This window comes from Falco peregrinus, chromosome Z (genome assembly GCF_023634155.1).
Source record: "Falco peregrinus isolate bFalPer1 chromosome Z, bFalPer1.pri, whole genome shotgun sequence".
In the NCBI taxonomy this organism is placed as follows: domain Eukaryota; kingdom Metazoa; phylum Chordata; class Aves; order Falconiformes; family Falconidae; genus Falco; species Falco peregrinus.
Window position 1 is genome coordinate 72850375 of NC_073739.1, and position 22066 is coordinate 72872440.

General features: G+C 40.8%; 1 protein-coding gene across 2 annotated transcripts in view; it reads left to right on the plus strand.

Moving 5' to 3' along the window:
- The window catches only part of ADAMTS12 (ADAM metallopeptidase with thrombospondin type 1 motif 12), a 162306-nt gene that overhangs the window by 136875 nt on the left and 3365 nt on the right, over positions 1–22066 (plus strand). Inside the window, exons 18-23 of one of the 2 annotated variants that reach the window (XM_055790697.1) lie at positions 1103–1313; positions 3221–4369; positions 13824–13976; positions 16598–16771; positions 18408–18554; positions 20295–20448. In XM_055790697.1, coding sequence (XP_055646672.1) covers positions 1103–1313; positions 3221–4369; positions 13824–13976; positions 16598–16771; positions 18408–18554; positions 20295–20448 — 1988 coding nt within the window. The remainder of the gene's footprint in view (positions 1–1102; positions 1314–3220; positions 4370–13823; positions 13977–16597; positions 16772–18407; positions 18555–20294; positions 20449–22066) is intronic. The other variant, XM_055790698.1, reaches the window with a different exon arrangement.

Genomic DNA, 22066 nt, shown 5'->3' on the forward strand with positions numbered 1-22066 from the left:
AGTAATACTGTCTAGGAGCTTTTGTGGCTTAAAATTCACAGCTGAGCCAGATTACATACAGCAGCTTGGAGCTATGTTCTTGCCTAGGGCACTCTTAACTGGAAGGAAGAAGACTTTCCTTGGTTGTTTTTTTTTTCTAAAAGTATAAAGGTATACATCTTTAGGCCAATGTCACAGTTGATGCCAGTGCTTCTCAAATAGTACAAACACAGAAATTTTTGCCCTCCTTTCTTATCGTGGCAGGCAGGTATGCAGATATTAGATCCACTCTGGGTCAGCATGAGAAGAAATAGGTGGATGAAGCTGGGTAAGGTAAACTGAATATAAAGGGGATGGCTCTTGTCAGTAAGGTGTTTTGCATTGGAAACTACTGCACTAGAGGAAACATTTATCTTTCATTTGGTGGAACATTGCATAGCACGCTACAGAAGATCATCTTTAATTAGGAGACAAACACTTAAGGGGCTCATTTTTACTTCATGAAGGAACAAAGGATGGAGAATTCCAGCCTAGTGCAGGCCCAGAGACTAGACCTAGAGGTACAGCACTGCAGGGCACGGATCCCATGTGGGTGCACACAGCATAGCTCTGACTAGCCTGGTTTTTGGAGTTGTTGCCTTGCTGCTTCCCCTTCTGGAGGTAACACAGGGCCCGTTTGAGCACTTGTGCAGTATTGCCTGCATAGACGTGTGTGAGGGGACTTTGTCCACCTCTGTGCTGTCATTACAGACCTTCCAGTGATTCCCATTTGTTAACTGTACTCAGGTAGCAATAAGCAGATAGAATGGAGCAAATAGCTTATTAAACTTGTTAGCAGTTCCTCAGATTTGGATTTGAACCAACTACTCAGTGGATTCTTATACATTGTAGAAACATAATACTCAGTGCCTACTTCCATCTGGCAATCAGCATCTTTCAGTGATGGGCTGGTACTGGAGCACAGGGTACATGAGAAAGCTCAAGTGACCTGGACTTAATATGAAAACCATATATCTGAATCCAGATTTTAAATTACTGGTTCCTTTTCTTGTAGTCTCTGACCTTTTCCTTAATGTGCTTGTGATGGATTGTTTTCTGATGTTTCTTACCCCCATGTTTTCAGATGGTGGGCAGGAGAATGGCAGAAATGTTCAGCCACGTGTGGCCCAACAGGCCTGAAGAAGCGAACCGTACTTTGCATCCAGACAGTGGGATCTGATGAGCAGGCACTGGCTGTTACAGAGTGCCAGCACCTGCTTAAACCAAAGACCCATCTGTCATGCAACAGAGATGTCTTGTGCCCATCTGACTGGACAGTGAGCAACTGGACTGAGGTAAATTCATGTCAGCTGTAATATTGAATTTTTTTTTTCAAAATGACCTATTATATTCAGCAGAGAAGACCAATGACCTGCTTTTTTGCCCTTTTTTAATTATTTTTTTTTTTTGCTAACATGTCTTCCAAATAATTTGTGCAGAAGAATAAAAAACTACCCTGCTTGCTGACAACCTCAGCAAGTGTTGCCTGTTAGCTGTTTCTAGGGGTTTGGCTTGCTGAACTTTTGGGATTGCAGAACAGCATGCTTGCATGCTGAGAAGTTTGTAATACACTGTGTAATACTCATTACTGCTGTGACCAGGTAGGGGGAGGCTCTGTGTCATGTCTGTAAGCCTACAAAGAAGCATTTTTACATTCTTTATATTCGTATCTCTTGCATTAATAATTCTGCTGTTCTTCCCATAGCATGCAGCCTTTTTCCTTCTAGTGTTAATCTGAAGCTCTAGCAAATGCTAGAATATCTTTGTATCCTTTGGCAGTTAATTAAATATTGTGCAGTAATTTCACTGGCAGCTGATGGCCTGCACAATGTGAGGTCATCAAAATGATGACTGCAATATACTGAATTTGTTTAATATACTGCAACATATTCTGCAATGTTTGTTAGTACTAGCAGGGAGCACTCATTTGCTGTGCTTTGTCATAGGTTTTAAGCTGTGGAAGGACCTCATGTCTCTTAGCTCTCTTTAGATTAGGATGCTGCTATCTACAGGTGTTTCACAACTTCACTTTCCACTGAATGAAGGCATAGTTCAGGGTCCCCAACATGTGGAGCAATCTACTTCTCCATGAAAACTAAAAATGCACTAAAATATTTCTTGCGAAGTGGGGAGAAGCAGGGTTTTAAGTTATATGAAATTTTAGAATTACTTTATTCTGATTCTGTTGTAGCATGACTTGCTTATGGTTCACCTCATAAATAGGTAGTTTAGTTACCAGTGTAGTTGACAATCATGACAACAAATGCACAAGAAATATTTTCCATTCAGGTGTGAATAAAAATGAAGTTTTTTTCAAAACTTCCAAGTCCAGTGATCTGGATGTAGAAGTTGAATGCACCATTAGCAAGTTCGGAGATTGACCACCATTGCCCTCTTGCATCCTAGAAGACTTCCTCCATTAGGTTGTATGTAACATCTCCTTTCATACTCGACCAGTCATCCAGCTTTAGTACCTCAAACCAGAGAAGTGTGTTGAAATTCCAGATAGTCCTCAGTGAAGTGACAGCTACCGAAGGCATGGCTGTGCCTGTGGGGCTGAGTATGAAAAACATCATGGGAAAACCGAGTCTTCTTAGCTTTCAGCACCCATTATATACACAACAGTGTTCCCAGTTATATAGAAGCCAGATAGGTTAATTACATCCAGTAGTCTGTAATTTAGGAGAGGCATGCTAGCAGCCCTGGCAGCATGTGGTGGTTACACTAAGACTGAATGAAAAATTAATTTCATAAAGTCAACAAGGATCTGTGAGCTGCATGGATGATCACAGCAGGTTTGTGGCACTGTGTGTAACCAGCACTGCGCCAGTCAGGTATTCTTTTGTTGGCAGGCTTTTATTCTGTTTTTTATAACCCTGGTGGAAAAGGTATTGGCTAAACAACTTTTGTGATTCACTGAAGAAATCAAATTCTAGTATATTACTTTCATGTTTTGTCTTTATTGTATAGTCTTTTTTCACTGCTGTTTCCCCAAGGTGACATTTACTGTTCTAAAAGTTTGGAAGGAACTCCATGATAGTAGAACATAACTAGAATGAAAGGCTTGTTCCTCAGGAAAAGCATGGTCATTGATTATAATGATGCTTCTTTATTATAAACAGATGCCATTTTATACTTATTTTTATTGATATGTGCAGCAGAATGAAGAGGGGAGGTACATTTAATTCTGTTTTGTTTGCAGTGTACTGTTACATGTGGTGGTGGAGTAAGGACTCGTAACGTCACTTGTGCCAAAAATAATGATGAGCCATGTGATACTTCAAAGAGACCAAACTCGAAGGCCCTGTGTGGTCTCCAGCAATGTCCTTCTGCTGGAAGATTTCTGATACCTCCACTAGCACCCAGAAGAGGAAAGATCATAATCAGAAAAACAACTGCTAATCCCAAACAGAGTCCTCCGCACAGAATACCCATACCAAACCCAAGATCCCATACAACAGCAAAAATACCTGAGCCTGAAAGTGTAACTCCCTGGTTGCCTACGTCCTCTGGTTTGGGTAATGGTTCAGAAAAAGAAGGAACAGTCAGCAGAACATCACAAAATAATTTTGCTGGGCCAAGTGATGTTTACAATTATCCAGTCGTTTCTACTGAAGATAGTTCACATCTAAATAGTACTTCACGGCCTTTTCATAATAGCTTAACTACTGAAATTATAAGGCATGCTGAAGACATTTCTGAAAGTGAGCCGGTTTCTACTCTAGAGAGTGAGGTGCAAAGAAGTGAGGACACTCCTGTCTCCTCTTTTACTAGTAATTTGGTAGTAACTTCCAGCTATGATTACTTGACTGAAGAATCTGATGACATTGATGGGTCACTTGGAGGCAGTGAGAAACCAGCTGATCTCCTTTACAGCACAGAACTCAATCCTGAAATCAGAACCAGGAGCACAACTCTAGATACTGACTCTCCTGTCCTTCAAAATGAGAGTGTAACTTCTCAGCCCCTCCCAGTGTCTCATCACCAAGACCATTCTATGCTCTCCCCTGTTAGCAGAGCAACACAAGGGTTGGCATTTCCAACAACAGCAAACTATATCAGTCTGCAAGTTGATGTGCCTGTCGTAGAAGTAACTACCCCACAGGCATCAGTTACAGTAATGCCCACAGTGCTTGGTCATGTGCCAAGAGACCTGACTGGCAACAGAAGAGAAATGAAGCTACCTGACACCGTAACCACCAGCACACTATCATCAGCTCTCAAGCATGGTCTCAGGAACCAAAGTCCAACATCTGAGGTTGTTTTAACAAATGTCACAGAAAGCAGCCACCTAACAACGTCCAACAATTTGCCTGGTGATGCCTACTGGATAGTAGGCAACTGGAGTGAGGTAAGTTATTTTTAACTCATTAAGTAAGTGGAGAGTATGAACAGCTGTCTGCACCTCTGATGAGGAAATAAAGCTCCTTAGTTTGTCATGATTACCTGAAATGAGTGTCATAAAAACAAATGAACTACTTCTCATAGAATTATTGGTAATTTGGAATATCTAATATTAGATTGTTTACATTATAGAATGTGTCTTTATTTATTAATTCTGCAAAACTGTCCATATCTGGATGGTGAAATTGTAAGGGACCAGCTGGTCACAAGTCTATGGGGTCTGATGGAATTCATCCCAGAGTACTGAAGGATCTAGGAGAAGTTTTAGCAGGACCCCTGTTGATCATCATTGATCATCTCTCAAAGGTCTTGGGAGTCTGGGGAGGTCCCTGGTGACTGGAAGCTAGCCACTGTTGCTCCAGTTTACAAAAAAGGTGTGAAAGAAGACCTAGGGAACTACAGACCTGGTAGTCTAACCTCAGTTCCTTGGAGAATTATGGAACCAGTTCATACTGGGTACTGTTGAAAGGCATTTAGAGAACAGTGCAATCATCAGGTGCAGTCAGCATGGGTTCACAAGGGGAAAGTCCTGTTTAGCTAATTTTATGTCCTTCTATGATAAGGTCACCCACCTAGCAGATGAAGGGAAGGTGGTAGATGTAGTTTTTCTGGATTTTAATAATGCTTTTCATAAAATCCCTCCCAGTATCCTTCTGGACAAGTTGTCCAGCTGTGGTGTGAGCAGGTTCACAGTTTCTGGGTGAAGCACTGGCTGGATGGCAGGGCTTAAAGGGCTGTAGTGAATGGAGCTACCTCTGGCTGGTGTCTAGTCATGAGAGGCGTTTGTTCATCAGGGCTCAATTCTAGGGCCAGTTCTGTTCAATATTCTTATCAGCTATCTGGATGGGAGTTGAATGCACCGTTAGCAGGTTTGGTGCTGATCCAAACCGGGATGTATGATGACTCTCTCAGGGGACAGGAGGCTTTGCAGAGAATCTAGATAGATCGGAGCATCGGGCAGTGATTAAGGGGACGAAGTTTAACACGTCCAAATGCTGGATTCTGCTCCTGGATGGAGTGACACGGGGCACAAACCGTGAGAGGCGCGGCTGGAGAGCAGCCCTGCAGGAAGGGGTCAGGGTGCTGGGGGCAGCCGGCTCAGTGAGCCAGCGGTGCCCGGGCAGCCGAGGGACAAACCGCATCCCGGGGGCACCAAAGGCAGCCCACCCCGCCGCTCAGAAGGGGCGACGTCCCACCGCATCCAGCGCCGGTGCGGCCTCACCCCGGGTGCTGTGCGCGGTGCTGGGCCCCGCCATTTCAGAAGGGTGTGAAGGTCCTCGAAGGCGCCCAGAGGAGGGCAACAGCGCTGGTGGGAGGGCGGGAAGGCATGGCCTGCGCGGGGCGGCTGAGGCTCTGGGCTCGTCTGGTTTGGAGCAAAGGGGGCTGAGGGGCGACCTCGCTGCTCTCTGCAGCTTCCTGGGGAGGGGGCGTGGGGAGGGAGGTGCTGATCCCTTCTGCCTGGGATCCGCTGACGGACACGCGGGAAGGGTTCAAAGCTGCGCCAGGGGAGGCTCAGACTGGACGTCAGGAAGCACTTCTTCACCGAGAGGGTGGTCAGACACTGCAACAGGCTTCCTGGGGCGGTGGGCGATGCCCCAGGCCTGTCAGTGCTTCAGAGGCATTTGGCCAATGCCCTTAGTAACGAGCTTTAACCCTTGGTCAGCCCTGAAGCGGTGTCAGGCGGCTGGACTAGATTGTTGTAACTTATTCTATACTAAACTGTTCTGTTTTATAGTATTGTACTGTATTGTATTGCATTCCATTCTGTTCTGTTCTGTTGTATTGTATAGTATTCCATTATATTCTAATGTGTTCTGTTCTGTTCTGTTCTATTCTATCCTGTTCTTTTTTCTGTTCTGTTCTAGTCTATATTCTATTCTGTTCTATTGTATTCCATTCTGTTCTATTCTATTCTATTCTGCTCTGTTGCATTCTATTCTATTCTGTTCTGTTGTATTCTATTCTGTTATGCTGTATTCTGTTCCATTTGATTCTGTTCCTTTCCATTCTGTTCTATTCTATATTCAATTCTCTTCTTTCTGTTCTCTTTTGTTCTTTCTGTTCTATTGTATCCTGTCCTGTTCTATGCTATTCCATTCTATTCTGTTCTGTTCCATTCTGTTCTGTCCTGTACCATTCTGTCCTGTACTGTTCTATTTTGTCCCATTCTATTCTACTCTACTCTACCCTATCCTATTTCTATTCTATTATATATTCAATTATCTTCTGTACTGTTCTGTTCTGTTACATTCTATTCCATTTTATTCTATTCTACTCTGTTGTGCTCTATTCTATTGCAATCCATTCTGGTTTATTGTGTTCTGTTCCATTCCATTCTGTCTCATTGTAGACTATATTCTGTTCTATATTCTGTTCTGTTCTATATGCTATTCTATTCGATATTCTGTTCTATTCTACATTCTGTTCTGTTCTGTTCTGTTGTAGTATATGTTCTGTTCTTTTCTATTGTATTGTATTCTGTTCTGTTCTATTCTCTTCCGTTCCATTTGGGTCTGTTCTATTCTCTTCCATTCCATTTGGGTCTGTTCTATTGTGTTTTGTTCTATATTCTATTCTACTGTATTGTATTCTGTTCTGTTCTGTTTATTCTATTGTATTTTGTTCTATTCTACTCTATGCTCTTCTATTCTGTTGTGTGCTGTTCTATTTTATTCTATTCTATTGTATTATATTCTGTTCTGTTTTGTTCTAATTTATTTTATTTTATTTTCTTCTGTTCTATTCTGTTCCCTTCTGTATTCTATTCTCTTCCATTCTATATGCTATTCTGTTCTCCCCTGCCCTGCCCTTCCCTTCTTCAATTTTCTTCTGTTGTATTCTATTTTGTTGTGTTGTATTCTATATTAGATATTCTATAGAATATTATATATTCTATTCTATTGTTCTATTCAATATTCTATTCTAATGTATTCTATTGTGTTCTAATGTATTGTATTATGTTCAGTTCAATTCTATTCTGTTGTATTTTGTTCTTTTCTGACCCATTCTGTGTTCTGTTCTGTCACATTCTATATACTGTTCTATTCTATTCTATATTCTGGTCTCTTCCATTCTATATTCTTTTCTGTTCTGTTCGATTGTATTCTATTCTGTTCTGTTCTCTTCTATTCCATATTCTGTTGTATTCTGTTCTCTTTTTCTGTTCTGTTGCGTTCTTTTCTCTCATTTGCATTCTCTTCCATTCTATTTTGTTGTGTTCTATGGTGATCTGTTCTGTTCTATTTTCTTTTCTACGTTCCGTTCCATTCTGCTCCAATGTATTTCATTGTTTTCTTTTCCGTTCCAATGTGTACTGTTCTGTGTATGTTCTCTTCTGTTGTGTTCTAATATTTTCTATTCTATTCAGTTGTGTTCTATTCTGTTCTGTTTTGTTCTATTGTATTCTGTTCTGGTTTATTCTGTTCTGGTTTATTCCATTCTATACTGTTCTGCTGTTCTATCCTCTTCTGTTTATTCTATTCTGTTTATTCTATTCTATACTGTTCTATTGCATTCTGTTCTGTTCTATTCCCATTCCATTCCATTCTGTTGTATTTTATTCTGATTTTTTCTGTTATATTCTCTTCTGTTTCGGTCTCTTCTGTTCTCTTGTATTCAATTCCATTTTTTATTCTATTCTATTCTGTTGTATTCTCTTGTATTCTGTTCCATTCTATTCTAATCTATTTTATTCTGTTCTATTTAATTATATGCTACTGTATTCTATTCTGTTCTATTCTATTCTATTATATGCTATTGTATTATATTCTGTTCTGTTCTATTGTATTCTCTTTGGTTCTGTTCTTTTCTGTTTACTTCTGTTCTGCTCTATTCTGCTCTATTCTGTTATATTCTGTTGTATTCTCTTCTGCTGTTTCCTATTCAGTTCTTTCTTCTGTTTCTTTCTGTTCTGTTCTGTTTGTTGTGTTTTATTCTATTTTGTTCTCTTGTGTTTTATTCTGTTCTCATCTATTTGGATTCCATTCTGTTGTATTCTGTATTCTATTTTATTCTGAAATCTGTTCTATTCTGTTCTACATACGCTTTTCTAGAAGTACTTCTTACGTTGTAGATCACAGCAAAATTTAAGCTATTGAATGAATCCTGGAGACACCAAGTGAATACACTTGCATCTCCAAATTTGTACATAATGCAGGTTTGCCTTAGATGTGCTGTTGTGTTTTCACCTTCACTTACATATCATTTCTCTCTGTGTGTTCCCTAACTTAGTAAGTGAGCAGGGCCATGTAAGTAAGCTAGGTTTACTGCTGTCTAAAGCACATTAATACCACAGGTGGTTACAGTTATTTTTAATTGGCTGTTAATATAGCAGGGTTTTGTGGTGCATTTCTCTTTCATCTCACCACCAGCATTTGTATCCACCATTAAGCAAATGTCTCTGAACTTAAGAGTAGTGTTCAGCCTGGTAAAAACAATTTAATCTAGAAAGCAAAGATAAGAATATTAGTGCAAGTTTAAACTGGTATATCTGGGGTTCATCATTTGTCCAGTACATGCCTATGGGGAGGCATTGTAATACGGAGTCCTGCACCTTTTGCTTGAAGTTTAGGTTATTGTATATTGGAACTGGGTTGTAACAGTGGTAAAGTAGAAGTACTTCGTTTTGTTGGTACAGAAGATTGTCAGGCCAGTGGTTATGGTTTTGCAGTAGTATTTGGATATAGCAGCAGACATTTACAGTGTTATACGACGTCTTGTTTGAATGTAGAAATTTAAGTTATTTTATCTTTGTTAATGGCTATCCCCAAATGAACTTTTTAATGCCTAAAGGTAATGAAATTCAATCAGAGCAGGTTTTAATATCCAGTAATGCTCACTTTCAAAAGCACTTTCGGTTTGAATAAGTAAAACAAGTACAGCTTACAGAGACTTTGAGAAGTTTCGAGGTGTAAAGCATTTGGAAGATACTCGGTCTGAAAGGCCATTACTTGTCCCAGTGTCCTCTAATCCCTGGTCATTAGTGAATAATTATTATACTTGGGTAACTTCTACTTTCCCTGCAGGAGCAATGTAGTTTACAAAGTTTTCTATGGCCTTGGAGAAGTGCTTACTCTTTTATGTATGTAGCTATTGACTTCCCTATACAAATACCCAGCACCAGCCTTTTCGATGGTTAGGTTTCTATGCTCTTACCTTGTTGTGTCCTGAGACAGCAGTTACTGTGGGGTCAGGGCTGGTGAGGGAGCTACCACCCAATTCTGGCAACTATATAAGAGAATATAGTCATCAGGGGGCCTACTCATGTTTTACAAATTTCTAATTAACATCTTGTAGTTTTATGTAGATAGGGGTGTGGGATGATGCTAATGCATTTTATATTCCTCAAATCGTGATTCCTAAAATGAGAGACTTTGGTATCTGAACAAATTACCTCATTTTTCTGATGGCTTTTTTTAATCAAGCCAAAGAGTACAGTCAGGGCTCCAGGTCTGGAAGCCTCCTTGTGCTGGTCTGTCTCTCAATATTGATGGAGAAGGCTATCAACAGTCTGTTTCTCTGTATGTGTTTGCTCTCAGGCCTGCCTGGAATGATACAAGTTAATGGAAATGCAGAAATGCAAATGCCAAGTTGGATGGGGCTTTGAGCAACCTGGTCTAGTGGAAGGTGTACCTGCTCATGGTAGGGGCGGGGGGAACTACATGATCTTTAAGTCCCTTCCAACCCAAACCATTCTGATTCTGTGAAATGCAGGGTCCAAAAGGGACAGCAAGAGATGACTTGGTGTGTTCCATGGCAGTAGGGGCACAGCTCGACCACCATGATCGTGTTGGTGCCCTCTGCCTGAATGCAGCCAGTGGGTGAGGCCCCTACTCTGTTCACCACCACATCAGTGCTTGTTCAGGAGATGCATTTCTGATGGCAGTCTAAAGTTTCATCTAGTGCCTTCTCACGACCAGGTGAGAATGGCTTTACCTTCCCATATTCAAGTGGGACAAGTGAAGCATTTCCCTCTGCACGTGCCCAAAGACCTGCATTTGTGTCTGCTTAGGTGAAAGAGCCTACAAGAGAAAGTCCAGGCAAAGGTGGTTCCCAGCACATCCCAAACAGAAGTCTGTGCTGTAGATATGCTACAATCTGTTCTAGCCATTCATTACCCCCATTAGAAATGTCTTCCTTATACACAACCATCATCTCCTGTACGAAAATAAATATTCTAATTTTTATATGCAGACCATGGAGGGTAATTATCATCTTAATAACTGTTTTGGAATCTGATTTTTGAGTAAAACAGTCTGGTTCTTTTCAGATTTCGCTTGTGTTTTCTAAATATCTAGTGAATTTGTTGTTCTCCTCTGGACTTGCTTCAGTTTCATCATACATTTCTTCATCAGTGATGTTCATTATGGCCCCAGCTGACACCTGGCAAATAAAATGGAATAATTGCTATCATTTTATTTATGACCCTCTTTGTGAATGTTGGGATGAGATTTGTCTTGTTTTGTAACTATCTCACTTTAATTTGTTCAATTTGTCATCCAGTGTAAACCTCGGATCCCTTAATACAGTATTTCTAGGTATTATCTATATCTATATGTATTTCTACATGTATATTGTATGTATAAAAAATTCTCCCTAAATATAGGATGTTGTTTATGTTTTTGAATTTCCGGTTACTGTTTTCTTACAATTTTTGGCTTGGCAAAATGTTTTTTTAATACAGATTGTATCCTCCAAGATTCCCGCAACTCTCCCAACTTGGCATCAATCTCCATATCTTTTAAGTGCGTGCTCTCTTTCATCATTCAGTCAGTTAATGAAAATACCGAAGAGAGCTTGGCTCTGGACAGAGCCATGCAGGACCATATTTTAAATGTCTTTTCATTTTGACACTGAGTCACCAAGGACTGCTTTATTACAGTTTTTCAGTTAGCTGTGCACCAATCTGGTTATTATTTCATCTAGACCATATTTTCCTTATTTCCTAAAAGAATGTTTTATGTGCTATTGTTTCTTGTTGAAATTAACTTCATGTGAAGCCAGGCACATTTAACTTTTTATTTTTGTCAAGTTTGAAGAAGAAAGGTTGCTAAAAAAGAGAATTTGTGGAATCTCCATCCTTGGAGATATTCTGAAGCCATCTGGACATGGTCTTGGGCAACTGACTTTAGGTGGCCAGCTTGAGCAGGGTGGTCGGACAAGATGACATCCAAAGGTCCTTTCCTACCTCAACCATTCTTTAATTCTGTAAATAAGTCAGCTATTATCTTTCTCATGAAACAGAAGTTTTGTATTCCACACACACACCTTGATTCTAACATTCACAGAACCTTCTTTTATTGTTTGATACTTTTAATTCATCTTTAGTCTACAGTTTTCTGACTTTATTTTTGCCCTTTCTGCTTACATGTTCTTAGTAAAACTTGGTGCCTGTTTTTAGATGACAGCTCTCCAAGGCATTGATATTTCAAGACTGCCACATCAGCCTAGATGGATATCTTGCTATACTCTCTGTCTTTCTCTTTTAGTAACTGCCAATGTTCTAATGTTTCTCTGCTCCTTAGGCTATATCTATAATAGTAAATAAATAGTGCCCAAGAATAGTGATAGTCGCTGAGATGGAATGGTGTAACATGTCCCATAATAGTGTTGGCACTTACTTCCCGAGGGAGAGCACTAATTAGAATAGGGCAAAACAGTGCCCAGTGACACTGGTGCTTCTGTCTGTAACTTCTGACTTCTTTCCTGCTGCTTTCTGAGGTTGTTCTGAGCTCTTATTTTTCCCTTTCTGAGAGCTTTCTGGGTGCCGAAGTTACCCCATTACACCAGATGTGCTCATTCTGCACCTCTGTTACTGATCATGAAAAGTCACCTGCACTTCCTTCTTCTGTAATAGACATCTACTGTGACAAGGGGAAGCCTTCATTTCTGAATGACAAAAGGGAAAAACAATGAGACTTCCTGAACTTCAGAGCAATTGGTCTCCTCTACGTAACATGGAACACTGGTCAAGAAAGCTAAAGCTTTCTCCCAGTACTGTTAGCAGCATGGTGCCTTTCTGTCTTGGCTCTGTAAGCTGCACTTGAAAGGATCATGCTGTGTTTCATCTACCTCAGACAAGAACATAAAGCTTTATAAGTATGATCTGCCCAGCATCATCCCTGGAACTATCTTTTGTCTTCTCATGCCTGGTCAGCATGGGGCTTTGGTCAAAACTGAGCAGCCCTTCCATAAAGTCTTGGTGTTGTCAGACTGGTGTATCAGGGATGGGGGAAGCCATCAAACAGTCAGCAATCAAGACAAGGACAGTCCACCCTCTTGAACAGGCAAGTTGTCTCGGATAGATACATGATGATGCAAAACTGAAGAGTAGTATGCAGTCCCCTTAAAAAAGATTTTTCTGGCCTCTTGGACAGATGTCCCAGGAATCTCGGAAGCTGGAGATGACATGCTGCAGAGGCCTTGCTGATTCACACTCTTCATAATGTGCAGTTTTTCCAAAATCCTTAGTGTGACCATTAACCACTTTTCTGTTTCTCTGAATCTGGTAACAGCTTTGGGTCTTCAATGTTTTTTGTTCCCAGCCTAGATTTCCAAGGACACTTACTCAGCTTTCCCTGTTTAACTCTCCCACTTCTGTGTTGGGCGTTCAAACCACACGATAGCAGTTGCTTCTTCAACATTTTGCTGACTTAATCCAACATTATTTATGCTGTTTCTCATGCCAGCTACAGGCTGCTTGGCATGTGTTGGATTTGACTCTGTGTATAGTCCACTGTCCCATTTTAAGGCAGAAGAAAGTAAATGGATGTCTCCAGCCACATGTCACCCCTTCCTGTTTCAAAACACGATGATAGTGCCTTTCTTGGTGAAGACTGTGCACTCTTGGGATCTGGACTGGCATGATGAATATTCTCTTACCTCAGACACTAAAACCCTCCCAAATGTTGGGAACGCTTAGCCACTCTGAATTCCTTATTTCAACAGTCCTTTTCCTGTGCAGTTTTCCGAAGGGTCTCACAAAATTTATTTCAGATTTTGAGCATCATGCACTCAATTTGCTGGATATCTCATCAGCAGTATTAGGGGTAGAGAGGGAACAGGGCTGAATATTGGATACAATGAGATTTTACAGTGGATCCCCAAAGAAGGAAAGAGTGGAGCAGCTGGTACAGATTTAGAATGTCTCAGTAAGCAGGAGTGTGCCAAAGAGCCATGCATGGTATAAAGCACAATTGGTATTTTCTTGACAAGGCAACAAAAAGCCCTCCCTCAGGACCTCAAGTAAGCTTGAGGTGAATTTGAAACCTTCTTTTGAGTATCTCAGATAACCCAGGTCATCTAAAATGGCTCTGGATAATTACTTTTAGGTTCCTGGATTGCTCCAGAATAATTTACTAATGCTGCATTTTCCCCTGGCTTTTATTCTCACCCTTGTGCAGTGCTCTACTACCTGTGGAATGGGGGCTTTCTGGAGACATGTGGAGTGCAGCAGCAGGAACACATCTCACTGTCAGCATGTGAAAAAGCCTGATCCTGCAAGAAAATGTTATCTCCGCCCATGTGCTAGCTGGAAAACAGGAAATTGGAGCAAGGTAACTTCATTCAGAGCTGTGTGTGAACAGTCAGCTTGCTAACTACAGAGAGCAGGGAGTTCTAAATACTTAATTTAAAAAATAATTATTTACTCAGTGAATGCATACATGATTCCCAGTTGACCATTCAGCACTAATTTACTAATTTCCTGACTTAAGTTATTTATGGGTAACACATCTGCTGTGAATTTTGTTCTTCCTGTGTGGGGATCATGCTCATTAACCTTTGCATCTAGAGCTAAAGCGGGGCTCACCATCCATGATGCTAGGGCAGAGCTGCACATCTTTGGATGTGTCATCTTTTTGATCTCTGCTTCCAGAGGCACATCCTAATTTCAAGAAGCGAGTGGGAATTTGGCAGAGGGAATTGGTACGTTCCCACTCACCCTTGCCCACCATGTTATCTCCCTTGTGTGGCATGGTCTGTTTCCCATTCATGTAACTGCTTAAGTTTTGCTTTAACTAAAAACGTATAGGAAGAATGCCTGCCATGGCCTTATTTGGTCCTAGTTACATACACGGACCTGGTCAAGAGACCGAAAAGTGTCCAAGGTGGTAAGCAGAATGCAAGAAATTACATTTGATTTCTTCTATGGTATTGTAAGATGTGTGATGACCACCCGGAAGGACTTCGGTGACTTTTTGGAGCTTGTTACATTTTTTGTCTCCACACTGTCTAGAGTTGGGGCTTCAAACAGTGCGTTATTTTTCAAGACTCAAAAGAGAAAACCTACAACATTCTATTTGAAGTAGTGTTGATATAATAAAGAGAAAGATCTCTCAAACTTTCTCACTATGTATCATTTTTGCAAACGTTGCCATTAGACTAGAGGGCAGATTCATACAAAGAAAAGGTTATAGTTGTTACAAAACCTGTTATATTACTGAGCTTTTTGACACAGAATTGATTTTTACATGAAATACTTGCCTGGTTAGTAAGTCCAGGAAAGGCCAAGACATTACATAACCACATTTAAGTCTCTGAAATTAATTTTAAATGATACATAGACATTCTGCTATCCCGGTTGCAGTAGGGCATATTTCACCTTCATTTTTTCGTCATAAATATTATTGCTTTTGCAATAAGTAGATGATAGTTATGTCACAGAAAGTAACTAGAAATCAGGTTTAATGATAAAATATTATGGGAAACAACTGTTTTAAAATGTCAGTCCAGTTGTGAGGCCAGTGTGAGGCAAAAGGGTTTTCCAAGTAGGCTTTTGTTGTGTTAGCCCCCCTTATTTTCCAGCAATTGTACTATACAAATGTAATTACAATTCATATATAAAAATGGCTAATTTTTGTTCATTTTTGCAAGTGGCAATTACTCATTTCAAATATTTTTAAGGCACCTTATCACATCAAGATGGCTATATTCCCCTGATAGCGTAGCAGAGCTTTCTCTGTTCCTTTACTCTCATCTGATTCTTCCCCTCCCCTAAAAGGAAGGTGCTTCAGACTAGGTCATACAGTCTGAGTTTAATACCAAATATAATTTGCACCTATTTTTGGGGTGTGTGTACTCCATTTCTTGCACAGTCATTTCTGTCCATTGTTTCCACCCAGAGGGACAGAAACTTCTGTGAACATAAGTATGGACTCCCCTTCCGTCTGTCCTTCAGCTCCCAGGGAAAGTATTATATTCAGGTTCTTTGTTCAACTGAAGAATGCTTATTTATGCAAAGGAGAACAGCATCAGTTGTTATATTGCATTATGGCAATAAAGATGAAAGCTGATCTGAGGTTATTTAGTGGTGTAGGCAAAATTGGCTTTAATTCTGGATGAAGGCAAAAGTAATTAAATGTGTATTTGCCCTTACCTTTGGGGTAGCAAATTCAGTTCAGCAGCAGGAGAGGTCCTGGACTTTGATATTTGGTGATAGAACCTGGTGCTGCTGCATGAGGCCTTGGAGCAAGCTCTGGGGAGAAATAGGAGACTGGAAGGGCTTGCTTGGCTCGCCAGTAGTGCTCACAACTGAGAAGATTTTACAGGCTGCTGGTGAGATTCAGGGTTTCTCTCTTTTCTTTCCTGTTATGTCATGCCCAGTCTGCTCCTGGGGTATGGATCCTGCTGGTGCCATGGAGGAGCAAGGAGAGTGAGGGTGGGAACTGCTTCTGTGGGATGAATCCACTATCTTCAGGTTTTGCCAGCCTAGGCAGTCTGCTGCCGTAGGCACCTGCCTCTTTCATGGAGAAGAGGTGAAAGAACTGAAGAAGAAATAAACTCATGCAACTGTACTTCAACTCTCCCCCCTCCCACCAAAATGACTAAAGAACCGACAATTTCCCTGAATACAGGATTCCTTTTTTGTATTTATTGCGCTATGACTCTTCCCCTATAACATTTTTTTAAATAGCTTGCAGGATTTCCTAATGAGATATGCTTCTGTGTTACTAATGGATATTCTAGAAAAGGAAGTATTTACATGGCACGTTCTGCTTTGCTATGATGAAAACCAGTGTTTAAGCCTGACAACAGATTGTTGTTATGTTAAACTGGGAATTCCCTCTCTGAGTCAGGATGTTCAAAGCTCCAGGCTGTCCTCCTTGGTGACTAGGGAAGGGACCACCCCTCAGCAGAGCATCATTTGGAGATGTGCCCCTTTCTGTTTTGTGTATAGTGCTCTGCTAACTGCAACGGCGGTTTCAAGACCCGAGATGTTCACTGCATTGACGTTCGTGAAAAGCGACTGCTCAGACCGTTTCATTGCCAATTACTTGGATATAAACCACAACTCAACACTAGCTGTAACATGGAGCCTTGCTTGCAGTGGCATGTGGAGCCCTGGAATGAGGTATTGTTCTTTAAAAGAAGCTTTGGAAATGAACAACTGCATGTCCATTGACAGGGACTGTTAGATCCCCTTCAGTTAGGTAAACTTTCTCTCAAAGGCAGGCACACAGCTAATACCACTCAGAGGCTCTGCAGTCCTTGTGTATGGTTACAGCAAAAATTGTCACAGATGATTGTAAGACTTAGTAGAATCATTCTTAGGATTGCTTGTGATAGGCAGCTAGAGCTGTAAATTACCATACCCTGAAAGACAGAAGCAGGTGGCCTGGAAGATTTGTTTTAGCGGTCCTACTTCATCAGTAAATGTGATTAATTCAGACTGATCCTTTTTGCAGCCATGTTAGTGTTGCTTTCTCATTATGATTAAATTTTCCTTTGCAATTTTGGGCTTGAATTTTGTGGGGCCAGAGGCTGAGATTGGGCATAGGAAAAATCTGACTTTTGGGTCATTTCATAATACAAGTCTGTGCCAGCAAACTTATAGGCAGCCAGGCATACATTTATGTCAGCTAAAAGCACGTGGTCTGATTTCATTTTAGTGTTCACACCCACTTTGGAAAAAGCACCAGTGTCTGCAGCACTGTGCTTTTGGATTTCAAGGAAGATGATCACATGGCTTGCTTACAGGCTACTGACAAATCACACTTGCCATAAAGAGGAGAACAGGATATGGCTTTTCTATCACAGCAGTTAGTAAGGGTTGAAAAAATAAGAGTAGCCAACTGATTGCACCCATTTGCCTCTTAAAATACTTTGTAAAAACACTTCTCCAACCTTGGCAGTTGTCCTCATGCTAAGGATACTGGGTAGAATTGGATTGAAAAAGTTCATTTATCAGATGTCAGCTCTAATTCTCTGTCCATAGGGATGCAATTCCTTGTAGGTCAGGAACAATGCATTGTTCAAAGTGTATCTGGTGTCTTATTTCATGTCAAGGTACGAAATCTTTTGTGTATTTCAAGCAGACTCTAATGCAGACCAAATGAGGAATAGTAAAAAATCAGTTGGTAAGTAATACTAGAACATGGACAGAAGAATGTTTAAAAAAATAACCTGGGTCGCTATCTTTGTATGCTGCTTTTATTGCCAAATAGTTAATTTATTGTATGGATTGGGTGAATTTTAATGTCCCCAAATGCCTCATAAAAATGAGATGCTGCATTTCATGAACTTGTACTGCCTTCAGTAAATATTACAGATTAATCTTGCAGATATGTGACTTCAGTCCCATTCTAGTTAGAGAAGTTACTGTTGTCAGTGGCACTGCATGAGCAGTTCTGTTTTCTGTTCTATGTTGCCACCTCCGTGCTGTCCTATATTCCTTGCATTAATACATGTCAGGGACAGCTTGCCCCCAAGTATTTTGGACCAATAATGGCTTCTTCCTTGTTTCTTTCCAAGCATATGATGAAATAAATGCCTCAGTGCGGAGCTTTTCTTCACATCTGGACTGTAAGACTCGATGTGCAGGCTAGCCTGTACATCTTTCTAAATTACATGGGTCAGTGACATGTTTCTTGCTACCTGTGGGTCCACATTTCTAAATTAAGAACATTTCCTATGGTCTTCATGGTCTGTTTCTGGATTCTCATGTGTTCCAACTCTCTTCTTATGGGTTTGTGCATCTCTTCTGTTAGTGTTCAAGGACATGTGGTGGTGGCCAGCAAAAACGACATATCTACTGCCCAGAAGGCGGCTACTGTGACTGGACAAAAAGACCTAATGCCACTGCATCATGTAACAAGCAACCTTGTACACAGTGGATTAACCAGGCATGGGGCCTGGTAGGATTCATTACTTTCTTGTTTTATTTGTTGTCGTGAGTTGGCCCCATTTGGTCATATTATCCACTTTGTGGACCTCAGTGCCTATGGCAAGTAGTTTCTTATACACAGCTGCAGCAACAATGGGAGATCTTTTGAAAATATTACTGAACATTTCAGAGCCAACCCATCTCAGTTCTTTCAGGTGACAGACATGGTACCTTTTGCTTTTTGTTGCTGCATTAGATGATGGGCTGCAGCTTTTTTCCTTTTCTAATAAAAAAGGAAATACCATTGATACTCTTCCATTACTCATTTGAAATTTTTCACTGTTTGAGACTATTGGCAGTGTGGGGGACACCCTTGAAGAAACTTTGTGGAATATTGGACTTGCCCACACAAACAAAAATTCTGAATTTTGAGCAATAGCCTTCTATTTTGGCATCTGAAAATCCAGTTGATAAACATGAGGTGTATCTTTGGGGAACCTTCCAGTATCCGCAATATATGTTTAGTTACAAAGAACTGGGATGTCTAATAAAGCTTTCCCTCCTGGTTCCTTAATAAACCTATTCATACATCGCAAATACTCCTCACAGCAGAACAGAGCATTGAAGGAACACCAAAAGCCAGGAGCCACAAGTAAGGAAACAATGGAGAGTTCTTTAACACAGAAAATTTAATGAGCTCGTTTTGACATACAGCCATTAAATAGACTATAAGTATAATGTAAGGTAGAGTTAGTGTGAGTCTAACACTTAAATATGGAAGTGAAAATGTTGAGACATGTGTAAAATAAGCAACTGAATACCAAAATGTATAGCAACTGTTTTGCTGGTTTATTAATCCCATTTATTTTACTTTACAAAAAAACTATTTTAAACATTAATCTAAAGTTGCTGCAAGAGTGCCTAAGATCTTTTAATGTACTTCACGCCACTAATACTGTGACTTATGCACAGAGTTATACATTAGAGAGAGGATAATTTGCAGAAGAATTAAGGAGATACCAGTCCTGTCTTCATCTCTTGCACTTCATTAGCTGGCATTCTCTATCTGATGAAGTATTTACCTGGCTGGCCGCTGTTTATCTGAAGAGAAAAAAACAATTTTAAATTAACTGGAATTATCAAATGCTCTGGGGTGTTGGAAGAGTTAAGTACATTTACACAATAGTACAGGAACATGTTTTGAAAATGTTCTTTTTTTATGGCCATCTGTGTACAGTCAGAACAAGCAACTGGCAGTTGTTTTGTGGTCATAAAGAAAGGGTAACCACAATGTGAATGTCACCAAACAAAAAACATCTCACTTAGCTTTTTTTAAATCTTCAGCTCAGTCACTTCTAGTCCTAGCATTGTGATTGATTATTCATGTTTAATTTAGATACTGAGAAAACACAGGAAACACAAAATGTCAGTGTGCAGTACTAATTTGGATTACTACTCTCCTACTTTGTAAGACTGACATTTCAGATCATACTCATCCTCCTCTGTAGAAAACAGCCCTCTGACCTTGGTGACACATTCTGAGGTGCTGTGTTTTTACTATTTAACCCTCCACTGTATCCAGCCAAATCTGGCTGTGATGCACCATGGAGGTGTCTGGATGGAGAATACAGTACATAAAGTATTTTAGTGTCATTGGTTCTGGATCATACGGCATTTTTAGCTTCCCATGACATTACAGCTCAAATACAGGTATATTACACAATTTCCATGTAAAAGACTTTTATATATGTTAAAAATTACTCTCTTTCAGTGCACCGTTTCTTGTGGAGGGGGTATTCAGCAAAGAACTGTGAAGTGCATGAATATAGAAACTAATGAAACAGAAGGTGACAGTACATGTGTGGATAAACCCAAGCCGACAGAGTATCAGAAATGCAATCTGCAAGAGTGCAGGAAAAGTACAGGTATGGTAATACACCTGCATCCGGCAGTTTCCAAAAAGCTCTACATTTGTGCTAAGAGTCTGCAAAAACTGGGAGCTGACGCAATTTGTCAGCTTGTTCTGAAAACTACAGGGTCAGTAATTATAGGTCATCCTAACCTGCTACTGCTCAGCTGCAATATTGGCAGAATTATGTTGTCATGTTCTGCAGCCCTACTGGCCTTGTGTTGCCATAATGGGGAAGCATTCCCTAATTTATGATGCCACAATTAAATGAATAGGTCTGCTTGTGTTGACCTGTTTCAGGTAACTCACAGACTGCTTTGAAGGCTGTGGAAGGACATGCTGTGAGTCCAAACAGATGCTATTTCTTAAGGTAGATGCCCCTATGAGAACTGCAAATTCTGGACTAGAAGTGCAAGCAAGCTAAGTGAGGCAGACACTGTAAGAAAAAATCTGACTGGCAGTGAACACATACAGTCTTGGCACTATGAATTTAGTGTCCACAGGGTTCAACTGTCTCCAGAAGATGTGGAAAGAAGTCCTCTTGCGACTCAGGGTGACCTGTACTTCTCTCCTTCAGAGGTCCAGGAGCCCAGCTGGGTAGATGGTTAGTAACCCAGAAAATCGGCGGGGGAGCGGGTAGTTTACAGAAGGGTATCCTTATCTGTAGTCTGCATACTGCAGTATCCAGCAGATACCCTCAGGTGAGAGCAGCAACAGCTCTGAGTACTTCTGGAAGAGCTTTCAAAGTGCTTTTGGAGGAGGATTCTGTACTCTTAGGAAGTCAGCAGTTAAGGGTCCAGTATGGCAGTGAGACAAGAGGTTGAGTTCTGAGGGCAGTGCGGATCTGGCATACACTTCAGAGTGATGCATCACTCCTCCTGTTGTTTTGCCAAGGGGTTGAATTGCTGTGCTTATCTCAAGTCCCTCTCATGTTCAGGACAGACACAGATAAATATTACCTATGCAGATTAGTAATAGTTATTTCTGTGAATGAAAGTTCAGGGGGCTAGTAGAACATAAGAAAGGCAGCCCAATATTGTGTCTCCAGCAATGGCATCAGAAGGTGCTACTTAGGGGGAATACAGGAGTTTAGTCCTTTCGTGTGATTCATTTCCATGGTACTCCTCCAGCATTCCCAGCTGACATCCATTAATATGTTGCATCCTTTCTTGAGCCTGCAATGCTGTCTGCTTCCACCCCATCCTGTGGCAGCAAGTTCCAGGGGTTCACAGCTTGCTGTGAAAAGAACGGCTTTCATCTGGTTTAAACTACACTTCTACTAGTTCCATTGAATTTGCCTAGTTCTAGTGTTGAGGGATTTGCTGAACAACAGCTTGCATTCGGCTAATACGCCAGCTTCCTGCTTTTGCAGACCTTGACTGTCCCCATAGCCATCTCTTCTCACAGCTGAGGACCCCCATTTTGTAGTTTCTAACTAAATCCGCCACATCTCAGTTTATTAAAGCTACCACAGACCTATCAGCACCATAATATAAACAGTACCAGTCCCTGCCTTATCCTGGTGCTGCAGAAATGGCAGTATAGCCAAGCTGAGCAAGTAGTTGCATGTGCCTTGCCTGTGTAATTCTGCGCGCCTTGCATGGCTCTCCAGCGTGCTGCCAACCCATTGCACT